At 46.4% G+C, this 20906-nt stretch overlaps 1 protein-coding gene and 1 non-coding gene across 4 annotated transcripts in view; both read left to right on the forward strand.

Annotated features, from left to right (window-relative positions):
• Positions 1-19400, forward strand: part of COP1 (COP1 E3 ubiquitin ligase) — a 128139-nt gene extending 108739 nt beyond the window's left edge. For all 3 annotated transcript variants that reach the window (XR_012836637.1, XM_075760456.1, XM_075760457.1), the window contains 2 exons: positions 16253-16297; positions 18272-19400. Coding sequence is in view for 2 of the 3 variants with exons in the window: in XM_075760456.1 (XP_075616571.1) it covers positions 16253-16297; positions 18272-18289 (63 nt within the window). In the remaining variant the exon portion in view is untranslated. The remainder of the gene's footprint in view (positions 1-16252; positions 16298-18271) is intronic.
• LOC142602858 (small Cajal body-specific RNA 3) lies at positions 786-920 on the forward strand. The gene has a single exon (XR_012836677.1).
• Positions 19401-20906: the final 1506 nt, after the last annotated feature.

A 20906-nucleotide genomic window follows, 5' to 3' on the forward strand; every position in this document is an offset into this window, starting at 1 on the left:
CAACAAAACCATGCTTTTAAGAATTAATGTCTTTTTTTAATCTCCTCTTTTCTGGCGGGGAGTGTGTAGACCCATCAGATTTTCCTAAATCCTCAGTTACAGCCTAGAACAGAGTGAGGATGTCACCTGGTTTTCGCCCTTTTGGGAGGGCCGAGGAGAGAGGACAGGGAGGGGAAGCATCTAATTCAAGGATTTCTAAGATGTGACGTGTGACCTTGACAGCCCCTCAGTTCATATCAGGACTCCTACCCGAGAGCAGGCTGTGATTGGTAACGTTTGGGAGCTGGTGATACTTATTTCAGATAGATGTACCACATTTAAAATTTAAAAAAAAAAAAAAAAAAGAGAAAAAGGAAAAAAAAAAAGCAGCTTGCTGTTTGATGGCCTTGCTGTAGGGACGCTGGCAGGCAGCACACCGTTGGCAAGCTCTTCCCTCGAGTTTAGGAGCGTATTCAAGGCCAGGAGATTTAGGGACTTATTAACAGCACTGCAGCTTCAGGCCCTGCTGGGAGCTGGCAGTCACCGAGCGAGCAAGAAAGGAGCCGTCGGGCGTGCGTGTGCGCCCCGTGCAGCGTCTCTGTCTTCTGGCTAGAATGATTTTGACCTTCTGAGTTAAACTCACCTACTTAATGATATTTTCCTATTATTTGAATCCTCTTTTCTTCAGCTTATTTGCATGCGGTACGTCATGTTTCATTTAGGATTTGATACGGTCAGAAGCCTGGGATAAAAGATGGTGCAATAAAAAGTTGTTTTAATCATGACATTTTGTACCACTGGAAGCTGCTGGGACCAGTTGGGACCAGTCATGGGCAAAAGAAATGTGTTTTGTCCACCGTTGCAGTCTTCCTAGAGTGAAGTGGAGGTCTCTGTCTGCTTTAGGAGAGCAAACTAAACCGGATCGTTCCCCTCCATACATGTGAATTATCCCCCTATACGCGGAGGCAGCTCCTGCAGTGTCCTTAGCAGCGACTCTGCTGCCCGTCTGTGATGTCCCACCCCGTGGGGACAGCCCTTGGGCAGGGTTTTGTCTTGCAGCATCCAGAGCTAAGTGTAATAGCTGAAAGTTAATCCAGCTCGGTAGTTTAAAGCAAGGCTATAATCATAGTTTTTGGGTTTTGCATTAAAATGACCTTTTTTTTTTTTGTAATTAAAAAAAGTCCTCATTAGGTGTAGCAAGCTGGCTGTAGAGGTGATTACATTCTGGTTGGGGAGATGTGCGTGGGTGGTGCAGGGCTGCATGTCCTGAGGTTCCCCTTCCCTCTCAGTTTTTCTTGCTGCTTCAAGACACAGTCATTTGCTGCAAGCCAGGTTTGCAGCTTTGAAAATGACTGTGCAAAACCTCATCAAAGCGGTGCCGTGCCCCAGAGTCATTTAAAAAAAAAAATAAAAATCTGAAAAGCAACTTGGAGCATGTGAGTTCCCTGGGATGCCAGGGGCCATCGCCTGTGGTCTGCTGGTGTCCCCAGGCAGGACCTAGTAGATCTTCAACAGGCTTTACCATGTTTGTCTGCCCAGAAAGCCCGGGGAAAAAAAGGGAGAAAGGGTGAAATTGCTCTCTCTGAGGTTTGGGATGATTATGAAGTGCTGGCCCGCTGCCCGATGGCTGTCACTGGTTTGCAGAAGTGAGACAGATCTGGGAGAGGTGGCTGCAGCTGTATAGCTGGGAAGTTGTGGTTTTAATTGCTAATTAAAGTTACCATTTGCATTTGGGCTTTTCCTTTTTAAAGAATGACATCCTATTACAAAAGAAACTGCTAGCATTGTTTATTTATAGCATGACCAAAACTGGCAACTTGCTCTTAATGCTTTGCTGGTACATCTGTATTACACCTATTGCCTACTTTTGCTTTTCCCATCTGTTTTTTTATGACTTCTGTCCTGACAGCCCTTGTTCTTCTAGTCCTTGACTCCCCTCCCATGCAGACATACGATCCTGTAACATTTTCCTTTTTGTCTTTATAAACAATAGGCAGGCAGTCTAATAGCGTTAAGCCCAAAGTCAAGGGAGCTTTGCAGATTCAGCTTGACAACTCCTCTCTCTGAATTATTTAAAGGCCATAAACAAAAGAAAGCCCATCCAGAGCTTCAGGTGACTTCTCATCTAGTGTTGTGGAGAATGCCTGATAGGCGAGTCCCGCTAATTTTGCCCATTTAAATCCAGGGGGTTTAATAGAATAGCAAAGGCAATTAGAATTCAGGGGCCACCTCCTGGTAGTCCTGAGGGGAGGGTAAGTTGCAGGGAGGTGAATGAGCAAGTCGAGAAGAGGGAAAGCGAAAGGTGAAGGAAAGCATAGGGAATTTCTCTCTAGTTGTAAAAATTGTGTCGAGTTTGGATTTTTATTTTTATCCCCCGTCTCTCACAATCAATCAACTTGTCTAAAGACATTCTACGTTTGTCTTCTGACTTTAATCTCAGTCCTTGGTGGGTTTTCTTTACATCCGTTGTTTTTATATCTAAAATTCTTTTCAACAGCTGAATGACCCAGTGATTTCTGATTTCTCAGGTGCATTTTCGTTGCTGGTTTCACTCGTCCTTCTGGATTCGGGAGTGTTTTAGATGGATGGGATCAGGGAAGCAGGCAGCAGAGCACAATTGAGTCCTTCAGATGATGCGAAGTTCATTATTGTCTTTTGAATAGTTCATTCTGCAGAACGAAGCAGGGAAGATGTCATGCTTTGCATTTATTGTACTAAAGCTATAAAGCTGTACTCTCATCATTCTTAACACCTAAGGCATAGCTGTCATCTTTTCCCACTCCCTTCTCCTCCCGGATAAATACAATGGAGAAAGCATCAGTAGTAGGATATTCCAGCTTCTCTTTCAGTTTACAAATGAAAGATCGCTCGCTTCCCGACAGCCTTGCAGGCAGCTCAGAGTCCGGTTCAGCTCCCTTTTGTATACTGCTGTAACGATAAGGATTTACAGAGACCGCACTGACCACGAGCCAGGCCAGCTCTGACCCTGTTCGGGGCTCAAGGTGAGGAGGAGATAGTTCTGCTCAAGAGTAAACTCGGGCTTGTGACGTTAAACCCAGTTTTGGATATCATCAGAACCTGCTGCCTGCAGGTGTAGACTCTCTAGCCATTTTTCATTGCCAGGCTCGAGTTTATCAACGGCTCTCCTCCTTCATAATGTTCCTTTGTGCCCTGGCTAGTGAAAATATTTGCCCATTGCACTTGGGTCACTTTTGAAACGGTATTTTGAGGAGAGAAAGCTTCCTATTTCTCAAGGCTAGAGAAGTCCACGTGGTTTGGTACAGCTTGTCCGGTCTTGCCTGCATGGCAGGAGGTTTCAGGTACCTAGTGCCGCGCTTGATCCTGTTATAACATTAGCTGAATTGGATGTTGAAGGACAGCAGCAGGTTGCGAATTCTTTCAAGATTAATGGAAACTTTTGTTTTACCTTAATTAAACTTTCATTCCTTAAATCAAAGTCCCCTTTCCCAAATAGGCGTATGTTATAAATAGCATTATTATACGTATAATTCCATGAAGCTTATACGTATGCTAATGTTAATGTTTGTGCCTTGATTTTTCTCTGAAAATTTGTCCCTTCTTTTCTCTCATCGGGTCCTGGTGATTTCACTTCTGCAATTCTCTCTCTATATGTATGAGTTGCATAGAACAGATAAGAACATACAAGTGTATATACATATACACATATTTATGAGTGTGTGTTCTTAAATCTCCTGTAGTGGCTCATGCAGCTCCAAGCTGGGCCACCTTGCAGGCAGGTGCCCTTCCCTCTCCTGTTCTTCCCTGGTGCAGCTGCAGCCCTTTGATGGAAGCAGCCTCCAGGGATGAGATATTTTTGCTCTCCCGTTGTGCCTCGCTTCCCCTCCCCTTGCCGTAGCTCTGCTTGTCAGGCAGATGTGTAATCCCCCACCCTCCCTGCCTGCAGCCTCAGCTGGAGGTAGAGTATCCTACGTACGCTGTCATTTCCCCCCCACAGACGGCATCCTAAGCGCTGACACATAGACCCAGGACTCTGTTCCTGTTGCTATTAAATATACTATTCCTGGCTTAAAGAGAAATGAAGGCTTTGATTTCCGTGGCTGCCAGACTTCTGGCCCATCCAGAAACACAATTAGGAGGCTTGCAGATGCAATGAAACCATCATCTTTCTTTTCCAGCTGGCATGAGTAAAACATTCAGAATAGTTAATGCATTTCCCAGATATTGAGCACTCTAGTCCCCCTGCAACATTATTCCGAGGCCCGTTAGCAGAACAGTCAGGTTTTTTAGCATAAGTCCAGAACTTACAAAGTTGGTTGGTTTGGGATACTGTAGTATCAGGGTTTGGTTTGGTGGTGGAATCCCACTTGAAAATGGATGTTCAAGGATGTTAGTACAGTTAAAGCACACAAATTAAATGTCAGGATTCAGGTTGCTTTAGCGTGACCATTTTTTTGCATCTCTGTGTCAGGCCAGTCTTAGAGGTGGAGGTGGCTTTCATTAGGACGGTGCAAAGAAGCTACAATCGGCAGGAGATCCAATTTACTAGACGTTGTCCAAACAGACAGCGAGTGACAGCTTCCTGCCCCAAAGAGTTGACAGCCAAACCATATAAAATTAACAGTAGCAGAGTATGAATCCATTACCAGTTTTAAATAAATTGATTTCCTCAGTCCATCAGCCATTTCATGAGTTCCTGCCAAAGCGTTCCCCTCTTGCTGACCCAGCCAACCCGACTCGGCTTGGCTCCCTTCGGCACTCCTGACATGTCCTGTGATTAACCCATTCTCCCGTATTGATTGCCACCATCCGCGGTTGTAATGCATTAATTGTTCTTCCACTTCTGTTTTCAGAGGACGGTGTCATATGAGGGGGTTTGTAAGGTTTTTCTTTCCAGCCTGTCCCACTAGCCCAGCATGTATTCCCACCAGTTACACGGCTGCAAGACCTCTTTCTCCAGAGGTTAGTTTGGGGCTTTCTCCACCCTGTCTTAAGCCTATGGTAGCTTTAATACCTTAACATTAGTCAAGCCTTTCTCTCTCTTGTTTTAATTAGGTGAATTCTGTCTTATTTAATCTTCTGCACGCCCTGTCTCAGACTGGGAGCGGTGCACGAACCGGTGACTTTGTGGTTACTCTTGTGTAAGCAATACTTTGTACATCATTCTGTTCGGGGAAGGAAGGCTCTGCATCCCGCCATCATGAGACAGACTTACATCGATACGCAGGTCTTTTAATCATAGAGATCCAGTAGCCAAAGGTGTTGAGGAGATGAGCTCCTCTTGGTTTCAGTGAGAACTTCTGAAAATCCAGCCAGCTTCGCTGAGAGGCACACGCTTGGGTTAAAGGGACGGGTAGTAGGCATCATCTGGGTCTCAAATGTTTCATCACATGGTAATTGGGAAACCTAAAGCATTTCCACAGCATGTAATTTGCATACGGAGCAGAATTCATTATCTTTGAAAAAAACAAGGCTGGACTTGCCCGGGATGGACTTCTCGACTGAATTCTAGATGGCTGCCAGGCACTATCAACAAAACCATCCCTGATACTTTGGGCAAACCAATTTGGCCGTCAGCTGTAGCCTTAGTCCCAGGAACCAGTGGTTTTCTGTACCAAATGGGAGAAGCAAGCAGAACTGCTGCATCTAGAGCTGTTTAGGTTGAGGACACAGAGGAGCACATCCTCAACCAGAGCTGCCATGGCTATGTGAGTGTCACCATTGTCTGGGACCACTGTGGGGGTCACCTCCTGGGTGTGGGAAGGGAGAGAGAGATGGAAAGACAGGCTGTGCGTGGCCTGAAAGACTTCTTAAGCTATGGGTTTGGAGAAGAGTGAGGATATTTGGACTCCTGACATTTTCCAAGACTCATAACTGTTCAGCATGTTGTGAGCAGAGTCGGTGTCGTTCAGGACTTTCTTGCTCTTCTCCCATGCTCTCAGGTGTGAAACTCCCCAAGGGCTGGATGAGTTGTTGGAGCACTTGGGAGATATCACGCACTGCTGTAGGTCTAGGACCTATGATGGCTAGGTAAGTGTCCTGCATCCCATGACCTCAGATGTGTCCGTAGGTGTGAACTATGGGGTGGGGAGGGTCATTAATGGTCTTCAAAACCCTAGGTATCCTGTTGGACCCAGTGCGTTCAGCCGCACCTGGCAGGCTGTTGCAGTTTAGGGTTGATCTTTACTGTGCTTGACAGTGGTGGTTTGTGCCCTTAGTCTGTTTGGGAGAGGAACGCAGCTGGAACGGATTTCTCATCAGCCAATAAGCAAATACTGCAGTTCAGAAAATGAATGCTTATTAGGAGAGTTAAATCTCAGTGGTATTTCTCCCTGTTTTTTCTCTTCAGTGCCTCACTGCAGACATCTGGATTAACCTTGGGCAAATCCACTGAGCATGTTGCCTCGGTTTCCCCACATGTCAAAGTAGGATAATACTTAACTACCTCACCAGTGCATTTGTTACTCTTAATTAATGTTGTAATGTGTCTTTGGGTCCTCTGATAAAATGTGCTGTGCGAATGCTAAGTTGTTTTTACTGATTGGATTGTTAATTAAATGTGCACATATAAATGATTTATTGGCATTAGAGAACTAAGACTTAATAATTTAAAATATTAACGTCAAGGTGGTTGGGTCAATTTTAAGCCTGTATCATTCAGCTACTTAGAGACTGAAACTAATGGCACTGGGAGAGGAAGGGAAGCGGGAGCTTGACCAGGTAACAGTTTATTTCATGGTATTTCTATGTGGGGACTGGTTTAACACCAGGATCTGAACTCCACTGCCTGGCCCAGGGAAGCCTCTGGCAGCATCAGCGATGCGCTGAGCTTCAAGAAGCACAGGAGATGTGGCACCTAGCAGTGATCCCCCATGGCCCAATTTAAAAATCATTTGTCAGCCGTCAGAGGAATGTGTTCCAGTTCAGCGTGGCAGCTGATACGTGGCATTAGTTCTTGTGTATCAGGAAAAGGCATGAAGGAAAGGATATCTGGGACATGTGTGCATCTGCCAGGCTGCTGATGTGGATCGCCATCTCCTTTTGAAAGCTCCTGGCCCAGCAGCAGTTGGTTCCCACAAGATAACAGGATGTTTCGGTCTCTAACCATAAGGCTTCTGCCTCCTTATATTCTTCTATCCTCTGGTTTCTATCCAGGCAGATGTTTGAGGCGGATGAGGGAATGAGCTGTAGCTGACAGCCCAGGCAGGGACCAGAGGAGCAGATACGTCATCCTAGTGCACTCATGAGTTCAGGGACCTAGGAGTACAGAGAGCCAAGAAGAAGAGAAGGCCTGGGGGACCGGATACAGTTGGGACCGGAGAGGAAGGTTAACCATCATGTATTCCCTTTCTGAACCCAAGGAAGTTGCGCGTGTTGGTGCTAGCGTGTTGGAGGCAAAAGGGTTGGAGAGAAAGGGATACTGTTCTGTAAGCAGGATTTTCAAGGGTGGGTTCACAGCGGGATGGAGAAGGAGATGAGAGGATGTACACGATGCTGTAAAGAGGCAGTTGAAACTCAAGAATGGAGTGCTGAAAGTAGGGTTTTGATGAGGGATGCCATGCAAGGGACAATGATCTCACAAATACAAAAGCCCTGAAGGATATAGGACAGATGGTCTAGGAAAGATGAAAGCATTCTTGCACAAACTAGGGAATTGCTGATTCAAGTGTGAAGATGATTTGAAAGAGGGAACTGAGCAACCGAGGAGCTTTGGATATAGTTTAGCTGGAAGAGAAAGCACTGACTTGGCAAAAAGAGAAGGAAGAATAATAGAGAAGGTAAGAGGGATGGGAGAAGCACATCACGAGCATGAAAGAAAGAGGCATAAGAGAACCAACTAAACACGAAACGGGGCTTAAAGAAATTGGAGTTTGCCCTTCACAGGAGGCAAGGAGAGTGTTGTAAGTTAAAGAGGACCAAGGAGCTGGGAGGCCCATGAAAAGATGTCTTTTAGCATCTCTCAGGACTTTCTCACCAGCATCCGTTCCTTCCCAGTGCAGCAGTCGGGAGCAGTGGTCCCTGCTGGGCTTCAGGACCGGGCTGTGCAGCACTTGTGGCAGGGTGGACGGGGCTGTCTAATTCGTGGTAGCTTGTACAGAAAAGGCTTCTCACGGTCTACTGATTTCTGTTTATGGCTGTGATCCCTTATGGTTTGCCGCTGGTCTGCACAAAATCAAAATCTAAACCTACCAGATTTAGGTCACGCTTCTGAATACTCTCATGCAGATTGGTGGCCATTTCTTCAGATCGCACGTTTTGTTTCTGATGAGGGTTTGGAAGGGAGATATAAGCAATAGCGATAGTAATGATAGCACCCCGGGGCTTGGGTTTGCCACATACAGCACTGGTGGGCAGGGCAGCCTGACCTTGGCTAGGGAGAGATTAAATTCATCACCTCCAGCATGATGTAATGACTGAGCGCAACCAACAGTAGAAGAGAAAGGAGGAAAATGTATCGGCAGTAGGAGCGCTGGTCTTGGACTGTGTAGTTGTCAAGCAATGTACGGCATTGCATTATGTAGAATTGCCAAATGAGTATTTGGGGGCTCTAAGTTTTAAGAGAATAGATGCTAAAAGCTGTTTTCGCTAAACTAATGCCTAGCCATTTCCTGTGGTTTTGCAATATTGATGCTAATGTGTTGCATGTTTCTGTATACGTTTTTGGTAGGCTTATTGCAAGCTATATTTGTGTACTGCTGCTGCTTTGTTCAAGGCCTTGAGCATATTGTTTATGGGGAGTGTCTGAAATCCCAGGATATACGACCACAGGAAGAAGTAGCTTTAGAGACCTTGTCACAGATAGCTGGGCAGTGGAGCTCGATATTCCCACAGACAGAGGAGGAGAAGACTTGCCCTTTGGGGGAGGGGGCTTAACGCCAACATAATTTGGTTTTAACATATGTCTCCCTACCTTGCCTGATGGGGAGTGTGCAACAGCTGTTAGAGCTGCGTACTTCACTTTGCAGTAGATGCAGAATAATAAGCCTCTGACGAGTTATTCTCATCTTGAATTCTAAATAAATTAGGCACTCATCAAAACCAGTTTGGTTCCAGAATGACTAAATTACAGAGGCAGTTGCCTATAATACATCAACAATTCCTGGGGTGGGCTTTGCTGGCTGGCTCTCCTGCCTTTGCAGAGCTTTCTTCTCCCTCTTCGCATCAGTCTCGTTGGTCTCCGTTTCCATCTTGAATTCAGAAGACGGCGTAAAAACGAGCAAATCGGTGCCTGTGTGCAGCACCGTACACACCCGTACTTCTGTTTTCTTCTAGCCTGGTCTTCAATTGCCGTGTTGATCTTGTTTTCTTGAGAGCTACATGCTGAAAAGAAAGGTCATGCTAAGAAAAAGTGATTTCTCACTTGGCTGAGGGATAGCTTACTACTTATTTGAGTGTGTCATTGGAGCAAGCCTTGGACTGCTTTCCTCTGGGCACCCGTGTGCTGTGAATACAGAGACCTGGCTATATATGATAGCAAATAAGCTTCCAGTTATACAGCATCTTCTTGTGCTGAGTTAGGTCTGAATAGGGGTAGAAAAATGCATTAAGTGTAAAATCCAAAAATGAGAACATTGCTGCTTCAGGGTGCAGAAAAGAGGGATATAGTCATGTATTGAGTCGCGGTTAGAAAATACCGGATGTGGAAGTGGTCAGAAAACTTGATAAAAGCATCCCTGGTACAGAGGTTAAAGTCTGGAATTGCAGAAAAAGGAGGGGAGGGATTCAAGGAGATGCTGAATTTCTACCTGCGCACCTTTCCTAGCGAGATACGCTTCATCTTGTGCAGAAGCTGCAAAGTCTGCGTGATGTAGGATGATGAAAACGCTAATTTGTTTGAAAGCTTTTCTCCCCTTTATAGTCTGTCCGTGAATTCCTACGTGAGAAGAAACTATACGTGTGCGCATACGATTGCGGGCAAGTCTTTCCATAGAAAGCGAGCCAAAGGAGTGCCGTCACCTGTAAATCTGTGGGTTAATGTGTTAAGTAAATATCTTTATTTTGCTGTGCGGATGTTATTGTGTAGCCTTTATAAATTTAAAAGCCCAACAGATTGTATGTTTGTAGCTGGAGCTAGAAGGAAACATATACGAGACCTTTTTCAGATACATTGAGTTGCCTTTTTTTTTGGCCCAGATAAGCCTAAAGAGGCTTTATCTCTGTGTATACGAAGGAATTACCTTCAGAATGAGATAAAAATAGAGTTTCTAAGGATTAAAAGACACAGTTTAGGCATGCATGTTCTGTTCCAGGTTTAAAACCTAAAGACTTGGGCGTTGCTGCTCCTGAAATGTCTTGGTACGATATCTTTTGTATGTAAGACCTCGTTCTTTAAGAAGCGCTCGCTTTAAAGGAGTCATTAATTTCTGCTTGGGCCTGATGTTCACAGTATAGATGGTATTCCCTTAAAATTGTTCGGAAGGGATTCACGTTAGGTGAGTGTGATGGCATATAAGGTTAACTCTGGCCCACAGGGAGACAGTGGGGTTTGCACCACGTTTAACCATCCCACCGTGCACCCCTTCATCAATAACGATTGTATCGCAACAATGGAAAGAAGAAAATAAAATTCGGCATGCAACACGTTATCCTGCTGGGAAGAAATGTAATCTAGCAGTTTAGCTTTTAAAAACCTCTTGATTTTTGTACGCTGGAGGTTCATCATGTCGCCTAGGTTAGAATTTGTAATTTTCTTTCAAAAACAAAAGCTGACATGAGTCATACAACAAGAAAATAACAGGATCCCGGGGGATTTTGAGTGAAAAGTCATTAGAATCTGCTAATTACAAGATGAAGAGCAGTCAAGCAGTGGTGGTCTGTTGGGGAACCGCTTTCACACATCTTGATGTATGAATAAGCTTTGCGCGTGATATCGATGGGAAAAGTTTCAGTGAAATGCGTCTTGTAGATGATCTGCTAAAAAAAAAAAAAGCTTGAGTAATAATTGCCATCTTCAGTAAGGACTATTACTCACCTGAGTAATAGTTGCCATCTTCAGTAAGGACCGAGTAGTTTTACTTCAAGAAAGGACTTTCTGTACAAAAAGCACTAGATTTAGTTCAACTATATACTTTTATTCTGCCTATAAATAACACAAGACAATGGCTGGTTGAGTGCAGGCTTTCTCACCCACTACATTTTCCCATTGTATCAACAACTTTGCTTAATTAGGCTCCAGTTCCTTTGAGTAAGTGTTCAGGGTTACTTGTCAGTGAGTCTGCTTGAAAGAGAATTGCTGACGAACCCGCCGTTTGTTAGCAAAACCGTGTGCTGGGGTGGGAAGGTGAGAAGTTGTTAATTTAAAATAAGATCTTTAAGAATCTGAACTGTGAATCCCTAGAACAAACCTAGCTGAAAAATGCAGAAAACTCACGCTTACCGCAATGACAATTGCGCTGGAAGTTTGAGGCAAATATGTTTTATCTGTGCAGAAAAGGGGGGGGATAACAAACACAGACTTCGTGGCCTGTAATTATTTATAATACCGTGAAAGTCCCAGATAGGATTTCCAGTCCGTTGCATGAACACGTGCACGCACAATTTGAAGAGACGCAACTTGCGTCTTAATAATCCTCCTAAGGAACGCCGCCTTCAGCCCGTTGTTGCTGGTACCTGTAGAAGGTAGGGGAGAGTGTAAAAGTAAGAAATAAGTCCACGTTGTACTATTTCTCCTTAGCCAAACTTTCCTCCTTCCTCAGCGTGGGCCTGGAGGGAAACACAGTCGGTTAAGTTTATTTCAAGGTTAGTTTTGTCGAGCTAACGGCACGGAGGAGTGCTGCTGCACCTCTGATGTGGTGGCTTACGTGGTCAAAGCCGTGGTTGTTAGCTACCCGCTGCAGTTCCCACCTTCAAATACGCTGACTCTGTTTCTGGTAAGACTAGTTTTTGCAAAATTACTATGTTTACGAACTATAAAAGTGTAGGTTATGTTCATAAATAAATGTTCTGATTCACAGTTTCACTCCCAACAGGGGCACTGAGATGTTTTAAAGTTGGCGTCCAGGCTGCTCCTCTTGTGTAGGACATGCTCCGGCTCTTTTTTTTTTTCGGTGTGAGCTTCTGAATTTCATTTTAACGATTGATATATGTGGGATAACAGAGGAGGAATGGTCTCACAAAGGATTATATTAAAGGGGAAAAAAAAAGATGCAAGTGATTTGTGCTCATCTTGCCTATTTTGAGCCCCTTTGGGACAGGCTCTCAATTTTGTGCCAGAAAAGGACGACAATAAAACACTCGGCTGTGGTTTTGGACGAGCCCGCTGATGAGAGGGGTGCTTAGCTCCTGGAGTGCTGCGGCCGCGGGCGGGCGTCCACGGTGGCTCTTTATTAGTGAGGAGGGATGACAGAGGAGCCTTGCAGTTACTGGGAGGATCTGTCTGGAGTTCTCACTTGCTCCGGAGAGTTGCATCCGCTTGTATATTATCAGTGTGTGTTGCTCCAAGGAGATGTGTGTGCTGTTTTAACAGCTGTCCAGATGTGGTGACTTTCATTTAGCCCCCTGCCAATGTTTTCTTGCACAAAGATGTAAAGAAAGAGTGGAAGAGCTACAATCTCAGCTGTTTCTTACTCCCTGTCACACTGAAGCAGCTCTGACAATTTTCAGTTGTTCAGCTGAGTTTCCTCAAGCTTCGTGAAAAATCCAGAGCATTTCTGATTCTCTTACTGCCGACTGCTCTTGCATGAATGCCAGCGGTCAGCCAGACTTTCCTTCTCCCTTCCTTCCTTCCCTGCCCAAATTGCTTCCCCGGGGCCACCCAAATACAGGGCTCATCTAGGAGGGAAGGAAATCAGTGTGCTTCAAAATCCAGCTGTCACCGGGTAAATAATTCCTTCGAATGATGAATGTAGCAGGTATCTCATCTACTCAGGAAGGTCCTAAATTTGATTTTGTTTTTCTTTGCCATCAAGCATGTGCTGCAGAAATTTCTTCTTTTGGTGTAATCAATGAAAGTCCCTTCAAATCCCAAGGGCAAACGCTCCTAAGGTCCTGTGGGTGGACGAGTCGTGTTCAGCCAGTGCCGCATCCAGGAGAACGGGGATGTGTCAGGTTCAGGACAGAGGTGCTTCTGTCTGGTCTGTCTTTGCAGTCGGGACTGATTTACAACTTCATTTTGCATAATGCCTACCTCTGTGTGGATACGTGTCCAGTCTGTAGGCAATAACAAAGATTTGTGGTGGAGTCAAGTCCTTCCCAATGTCAAGGAACTGTCCTTCAGGCTGTCTCTGCAGTTGAGGAAAAAGTTGGCGTGTGTGTGGAAGGCTGTTCATAACTCTTAGCACAGGACTTCAGTCCTCGAGCATCTTAGAGCAGTGCTGGACCTGCACCCTATATTAATCTTAACCTGAGTCCTGAGATGCACCCACATTTGTCAATTAATCTTTCTAAATTAACATGTAAATAGACAAGACGATGCATACTTTTGTCATCCCCAGAGCCTTGCTCTTTTCTATTAACTTAACAGGACCAAAACTCTTGAGCTGTCTCCCGTCAATTTTATGGCTGTCCCTGGCTTGTTGAGATGCAACGTTATCTCATCGCAGGGGACCCGAGCGCTCTGTGCCACTTCTCCACCGATCGCTCCTTATCTGCCTCGATGTGCGGAGGAGAGGTTGCCACATTTCACAGTCGGTGGCTTTCCACCGGGGTGCAGTAATGCTTGAGATTAGCAGCCGCCTGGAACAAAATGCCGTTGCTTGCCAGGCAGTAAACCCTCAGCTCTTGATTTTTGTTGTGTTTGTTCATTTATTTTTTTCTTCAATCTCGTTTTAGCAAAGGCAGCTGGCACCTTCTGCCTCTCCTGTTAAGGGCTATGGGTCCTAACCGCCCGTAGGAGGAGGTGCATGCATAGAACAGTCATTTTAATACCTGATTTCTTCAGAGCACCACTACTTGGTTGGGGTGGATCTCCACCATACCCCTGCCTCTTCTTTGGGAGTTTCTGGCTCCTGCAGACAACGGATTTGGGAGAGATGAGGAAGGCCAGCCTTTCAACCTTCTTGCCATGCATAGAAACACCGAGTAACGATGGTAAAGTAGAACGTGCAAACACAATGGGCGGCGATACTCTGCTTTTATGCCTGAGATACATAGACGCTCGTAGCAGTGTGCTAGGGGAAACAGATATTCTGCTGGTTAAGCAGTCACGGTGGTTTTCTTTTGAGGACGTGGTGACTCCATTCACACGTGTCCTGACGAAAGGATTGGTTCAATGTGCACACGGCTGTCGCGAGTTACCTGCAGATTTAAGCGACCTCATGACTTGCTTAGGCGTCTAATGTGTTAAATATATTGGCTGTTTTACAGGCAACGCAAAAGGAAGAGAATTGTTTCCTTAGAGGATTAAAAACAAGTTACTTAGCTGTGTTCCCGAGGAAGCAGTGCTAGAGTGCCTTAACAAGCAAGTCACTGTTTGTTCGATGACAGATTTGGTGCTAATTTTGCTGCTGTCTGCTCCCGTTTGCGTCTCATGATTGTGGGTGAAAGCAGCAGAGCGGTGATTAGCTCAGACCCTGCTGAAGAAAAAAAAAAAAAAAATCAGTAGCTTCTGAAGAACAAGGGAGCGAGAGTATATTACCCTCTGGCATTTTTATTTTATTTAGCAGGTAAAACTGTTCATTGAACCAGAGTTCATTTACAGTGGTACCCCAGCAGACTGCAGCAGCAGGATGAATTACCAATCACTCACAGTGCAAACAGGAATCATTCAAACCCTGCATCATCCGTACTCAGGAGTTCAAGTCTCTTGCACTGCGTGCTAGATAGCTGCCAGTGTCTCTCCCTTGCCTCCACAATCCCATCGGGCGTCCCAGACCCTGTTTTGGTCCTTAAGTCACATTTATATCTGCCTTCCTCCCCTGCGGTGGGTTTTAATGCTGTTCACCTGAAGCTGAGCAGTTCACAGGACCTGACTCTCTCAGCCACCAAATTAATAGAAATTGGAGTCTGTGCTTCCTTTGAGGATATACTTTCTTTTCAGGAGCTTTGACTTGGAGGATCGCTGGTGAGATAATATCAGGAGTCTTAAGTAATCCCCTAATGATTGTACCAGGGTGAACAAATCTACCTACAACAATTAGCCCAGTAGTCCACCATGAGGCTACTCTTACCTGATAAGTGGATTTTTGCATTGTAAAGGATTTTTCTCCCTCTGCTTCGAAGCTGGTGGCTGTGCAAAGTCCCGAACCTCATGGCGAGGCAGCGCGTAACCCCGTTGAGGCTGGGTTGAGCTGGCCTTCTGCTCCCTTTGGAGCAGGGCATATTCCAGTCACCGAGTTTATTAAAAATACACGTGTTAAGCGCTGGGATAATTACGGCAAGTTTGTCTGGGGATGGATAGCAGCAGTGAGAGAAACTGAAAAATGTGCCTGAGAAAAGATATCAGCTATCTGTAGAGAAAACAGTTTGCGGCAGGCGGTTTGGCAGCATACGCTACAATCGATGGCGCAAGGATGGACGCGGGACACCGGTCTGGGAGCAGTGGTTCAACCTGGCCATCTCCAGGGCTGCTGCCAGCGCCTCAGCGCTTACGTGCTTTAGGTTTATTGGCACCATATCGTTCCTTTGGATTTTCCTCTTGCCTGAACGATCTCGGTTTGGGAGGGTGCCTCTGCGCTCGCTGGTCGCGTCAGGAATGCGGGCTGAAGAGCAGAGGCTGTCTCCCCTAGTTTTTGCCTGGGGCTTGCCTGACTGATGCAGCAGACCATTAATTTGCAAACAACCAGGATATCTCCAAAGGCAACTCCATCAATTGGCAGGAGGTAAATAGATGCCGCCTTGCTGAATAAAGCGGCGCTGGAGCCCTCTCTGTTTGTCTTCCTTCCAAACTGGGTGTATCTGCCGTTGTTCGTCTTTGTTTTACTTCTCTGAAACCTCTTGGCTGTGGGAGAGGTTCCCTGGCCTCAGAGCCAGACAGGTTTTGTCACAGTGATTAGTCGGTTTAGTTAGGGTGCTGGAGACCTTTGTCCGTATGCTGCCAAAAGATGAAAATGATTATTATTTGCCCACTTCACAGGGAGACTGTGAGGATTAATTCATGTTTGTAAATTGCTTTGGAGATTTAAAGCTCTGTACAAGCACTAAGGATTATTGCTTTCTAATTCTTTAAGGTAATATAACTTTTATAAAGACTTTTAGCCTCGAAAGCATCTTGGAAATGGGAAGAGTTAAGTCTCTTTGAAAATAGATGTATGTCTAATGTTTTAGATAAAAACAACTGCTGCTGCTTCCAGAAAAAGAGGGGAGGAAAAAAAAAATGCAATGGCAGATTGTGATAGTGCCTCTGCTTTTTTTCCAGGAGTCCAACGTGCTGATTGCTGCTAACAGTCAGGGTACAATTAAGGTAAGTTATTTCATGCATCTCCTCTTTAAACGCTTGAATCTGTTGTTAGTAAAGAGCAAGGTCAGAGAAACCGTACAGCCAGGAGAAACCATTAGAGGAGGTCATCCCAACTGCGGAAGTTTGTAATGTAAATGATGTATTTGCCTCTGGCACGTGGCGGAGCGAGCAGACAGCGCACCAGCAGTGAAACCCAGGTAAAGCAAGGTGTAGAAGAGCTGCTGGCAGCCCTCTGGCACCCACCGTGCCTCCGCCGCTCCTTGGGGTCCCTGGTAGCACGGAGAGCCTGGCACAAGCATCTTCCCAAGGCTCGTGCTGGTTCTTGCGGCAGCAGAGGCTGCGCGTTAACTCGCCGGCGTTAACCGGAACCCATCCTCTGGCTGCAGCCGCCGACGCAGGGTGCAGCAGGGCTGAAAGCTGAGCTCCTGGTGTGCAGCCGGCTGGAGCAATGTTTAAAATGAGCAGGGATGCTCCCTCGCTTTGCTTACTCCTGGCGTCCGGGCTGGCCGTAAGAGCAGCTGCCAGCGCAGGGTTTTGTGAAAGCAACAGCCTTCCCCGTGCATCGAGAAGCCAGCGTTCTGCCAGGTTTTCAGCGCTTGAATTAAAAATCTTCCAGAGTGTCTGTTCAATGTATTTCCTTCCATGAAAGGTCAACTAACATGGCAGAGACCTTTGTCCTTCTTTACATCAGACAGGCAAGCAAAACCAGTCCCAAACCCAGGCTGGTGCTGATCCTCCGGAGAACCCGGGTCTGATGCCATCCCAAGTTGTACACAGTCAGCGTTGACCCCCACCGTGCTTTTAAGGCTTGGTGGTTAATGCTGCAGGCTTGCAGCCCAGAGCCCTGGCAGCTTTCTGTAGCTGCTGATAAAGGGGTTTCTTTGCTGTTTGCGAAGTTACACGCTGGATTGTCAGTCTCAGGAAGCTGAGGTCCTCATCCTGATTTCCTCTCTCATCCCTGTGACGATAGCAGCTCTCTGGAGCCAGACCAGCAACTCTGGTCTGAACAGTCTTGGAAAAATCACCAAAAAAAGCAGGCATGGAGGGAGATCCAAGTGGTCTATGTTTGACTGTGTGTCAAGATTTAATTTTTTTTTCCTCCTTTTTAGGCCACGAGTGGCCTGGTTACTCCTGCTCTTGCAGCATGTGATGCTGTAGCCTCTCGTGCGTAGGTGATTTATTTAGCAGGCTGTGGAATTGGTTGCTCGTTACTTTGGGCACTTCCTTCTCAGTAAAATAGACAAAATGCACAGATGCTTTTGATATCTTGAAGTGAATCCAGCAACAACAGGCGAGTGATTAGAGAGGAGAGGTTTTGCTCATGCACTTTGCTTGTTAATGAGAGAAGGTAGACAGAGAAACGTGCAAACAGCCAGGGCTGTCAGAACTCTGGTATTTCCATTTGCCTTTTGCAGCGTGCAGGAGGAAGGTGGGCTGGTCTGGGAAGGGTCTGGGTTTGCCCAAACCCACTCCAGTCTGGGGCTAAAGTACCCACGGGCTAAAGCTCTAGACCTCTCCCCAGTAAAACCACCCCGGGTTAATACCCTGTGCAATCACTCGGCAGGTGATGACCCCCTGTAGTCTCTTTTCTTCTGCCATCTCTAGACCGTGCCTTCAGAGGCTGCTGCACCATCTTGGCGTGGACAAAGGGAAATGTGGGCACAGAGGGTTGAGAGGAGCAAACCTCTGATCTCCATCGCAAGATTTCTGAGGGATGGTTGATTGGGATGTGTGGAAATGAGGCAACTGGCTGGTTTTGCTTCGTGCTGTAATTTATCCTCGTGCGAGCAGACATCAAAATCGGGATCCTTGCCAAGTGTTTATCCCATTTGTGTGATATTATTGCATGCTGGTGAATAAAGGGTAAGGGGTGGAGACAGAAGGGTCAGTCCTGTCCTAGTGATCTATATGCTGATGTAGGAGATAATGAATGTCATAAATTGCTATTCTAAATGTCCCGTCTTCCCTACTAATCAGGTACTGGAGCTGGTATGAAGGGTTTTCTCTCAAGGCATGAGGTACTTGGTCCAGCTGGTATGCTACAGTATTCATCTGGGATCCTCAGCGGGACAAGAAACCGAAACCACCTTGATGTTCCTCCTCAAAACCATCATGTTTGGGTTTTCCATTTATGGACTTTCTATGGACGTTTTGAGACACTGGAAATGCCAGTGAACTGTCTGCCATCAACATTAACTCCACAGACTTTGCTGCTGCTGGTGGTGGTATGGTTGTCTAATTTTTATGATAGGAAAACAAATTCTTTTAAATAAAAACAAAAAGGAATAATAAAATTTATTGAGCCACAAGCTGAAGCTGGAAGATTCTCTCTTGTTGCATATGGGAACAGATTTACTTGGGAAGGGAGCTTACAGGACCACACAGGGCTGTCCTCAGTTGCACATCTCCTGTTACTTTCATCTGGACTGTTCCTTCATCCCCATTGGAAAAAGAAAGTCTCTAAGTCTTACCTGGACATGCAAGCAATCTGCTTTGAGATCCCATAATGTTATGGTTCAGTTGTTCCTTTGATTTATTTTTATTTTTTTAGATGCATTAAAAATGTTGAGAAGTGTCACCCAGCTTGACACCTGGAGACTGAAGTCCTCTGGTTATCAAGAAGAGAAGGGCAGCTTCCCCTTCCTCCTCTCCTTATGCCCCTGCCTCGACCCAAAGGGGCAGCTCCAAAGGAGAGGAGTAAGTTGTCCTTCCATCCACGCCAGCCTGGGCTTCTCTGCTGCCTGCCACCAGCACCGTGTCGTTGCCTGGGATCCGGACTGACCTCGCCAAGACGTCGTGGGATAACGATGCCCCCCTCACACACACACCCACACTGCCCTGGCTGCGTTTGACTATCTCGGCTAGAGGAGGAAGCTTCTAGATCCGCTTACCAAAGCCCTGCACCGCTGAATCGCCCGTGTGGTCTGGTTGCGTTTGTCCCTCCCTGCGCACCACGGAAGCCGAGCGTTTCAAATGTTGTAACAAGAGAGGGGATGGAGTTGGTTTGTAATGTGTTTCAGAGCCATGATATAAGTAGCCTTATTTTTAATGGTCATGCATACACTTAATTGTACATATGGAGGGGGAATAAACCATGATGCTGAGAGTCGTTGTTGCTTTGTTGGCAGGATAGCGGGGGGAGTAAGAAGGTGCAGACGGCCTTCAGGAGTAGCTGTCGTGCTGAGCTGTCAGGATTGCTGCCAGAACTCGTTAAGCTTGAAAGTGGAATTGGTGGGCGTAGCATCTCTTCCCGGCTGCGCGTAGCAAAGGTGCGATGTATACAGTGATACCTGTAGGAAGCGTTTCGGTTTGCAAACGGAATCTCCCCGTGTTCATTCATTGCGGTGTGTCTCTGAGGCTGAGATCGCTGCAGGGACTCGGCTCCCCGTGTCAGCAAAGCAAGGTCCTGCTGCAGGCTTGGGCCGCTCATCGAGGAGCCGTGACCGATGGTGGCGTGTGAAAGGTGTCTCGCGTCTTCCAGGTATTAAAAGCCTGATTCTGCCCTTCCCGGAAGGGTTGTGAGGTCTTTCGGTCAGAGGACAGGAAAGAAAAACCAAGGATAACTCTTGGGGGTATGAACGCAGGAGCAGGGATGGAGCCTTACAGCAGAGTTGGGGCAGATCCTGTCCTGATTCAATGCTGGTGCCCGTCACCACGGGACCGCAGAGGACTTAGGTGCTCCTTCAGCTGTGGCTCTCGCCGTGAAGGGTGTGGGACACGCTGAAATCGCTGTTGGTGTCTGGAGAGCCTTGTCCGGTGGGGAGAAACGTGACGCTCAGCTCCGAGAGAGGTACGGAAGGCCCCCCAATGCTGCGTGCTGGTTTTCTTCCGTGGTTTCTGGCGCGCTGGTGGGGGGTGAGAGCAACGAGAGGAGGAAGGGAGAGAGATGAGCGGGCTCTGCGTGTCCTGCTCCGAGGTGCTGCCTGCAGGTCTCTGTCGTATGAGTCACCCGAGTCACTGTGGCAGAAGGAAATGAAATTGGTTCCTTCTGTCTGATGGCAGCTGTCTGACGCGTCCCGCTGAGCACTGGCTTGATTTCCATTTTGCTGCATTTTAAGAGAATTCGGTGCCGGGTGACTCTGCTGGGCTGCGCGGAGGGAGCCACCTCCGAAGGCAGGGCCGGCACGAGGAGCGATGGCCATTGCTCTTGCTGCTTGCCCTGGTTTCAGGCACGAGTTTCCTTCGTCCCCTGACTTATTTATCGATGCCTACTAATTTATTTTGCAAGCTGCCGCTGCTGTTGTACCCCAGTTCCGCGCCACGCAGCCGCTGCTTGGCAGGTGACCTCATTCCTTCTCTCCCCCCGCTTGAAGATCCTCTGTGTTTTAAATTGAAATCACTTTGACGAAACTGAGATCTTAAAAACAGAAGAAAAAACCCAGCTATTTTGAATGCTGTAAAGTTAGTCCTTGCATTGAACAGGGAAAACAGTTTAACGTTGGCCGCTTTTATTTTTTTTTTTGTTTTCATTCTGTTTCAATCAAGATAAAATGCAAATGTGGTGTCTGGCCCTAATTAGAAACACAGCGGCTCATAAACACAAGTTGATGGCATTTTTTGTCTTTGTCTCTTTGTCACAAACGGTACGCTCCTTATTTTAATCCCCTTAATT

The sequence above is a fragment of the Balearica regulorum genome, chromosome 8 (assembly GCF_011004875.1).
Source record: "Balearica regulorum gibbericeps isolate bBalReg1 chromosome 8, bBalReg1.pri, whole genome shotgun sequence".
NCBI classification, from domain to species: domain Eukaryota; kingdom Metazoa; phylum Chordata; class Aves; order Gruiformes; family Gruidae; genus Balearica; species Balearica regulorum.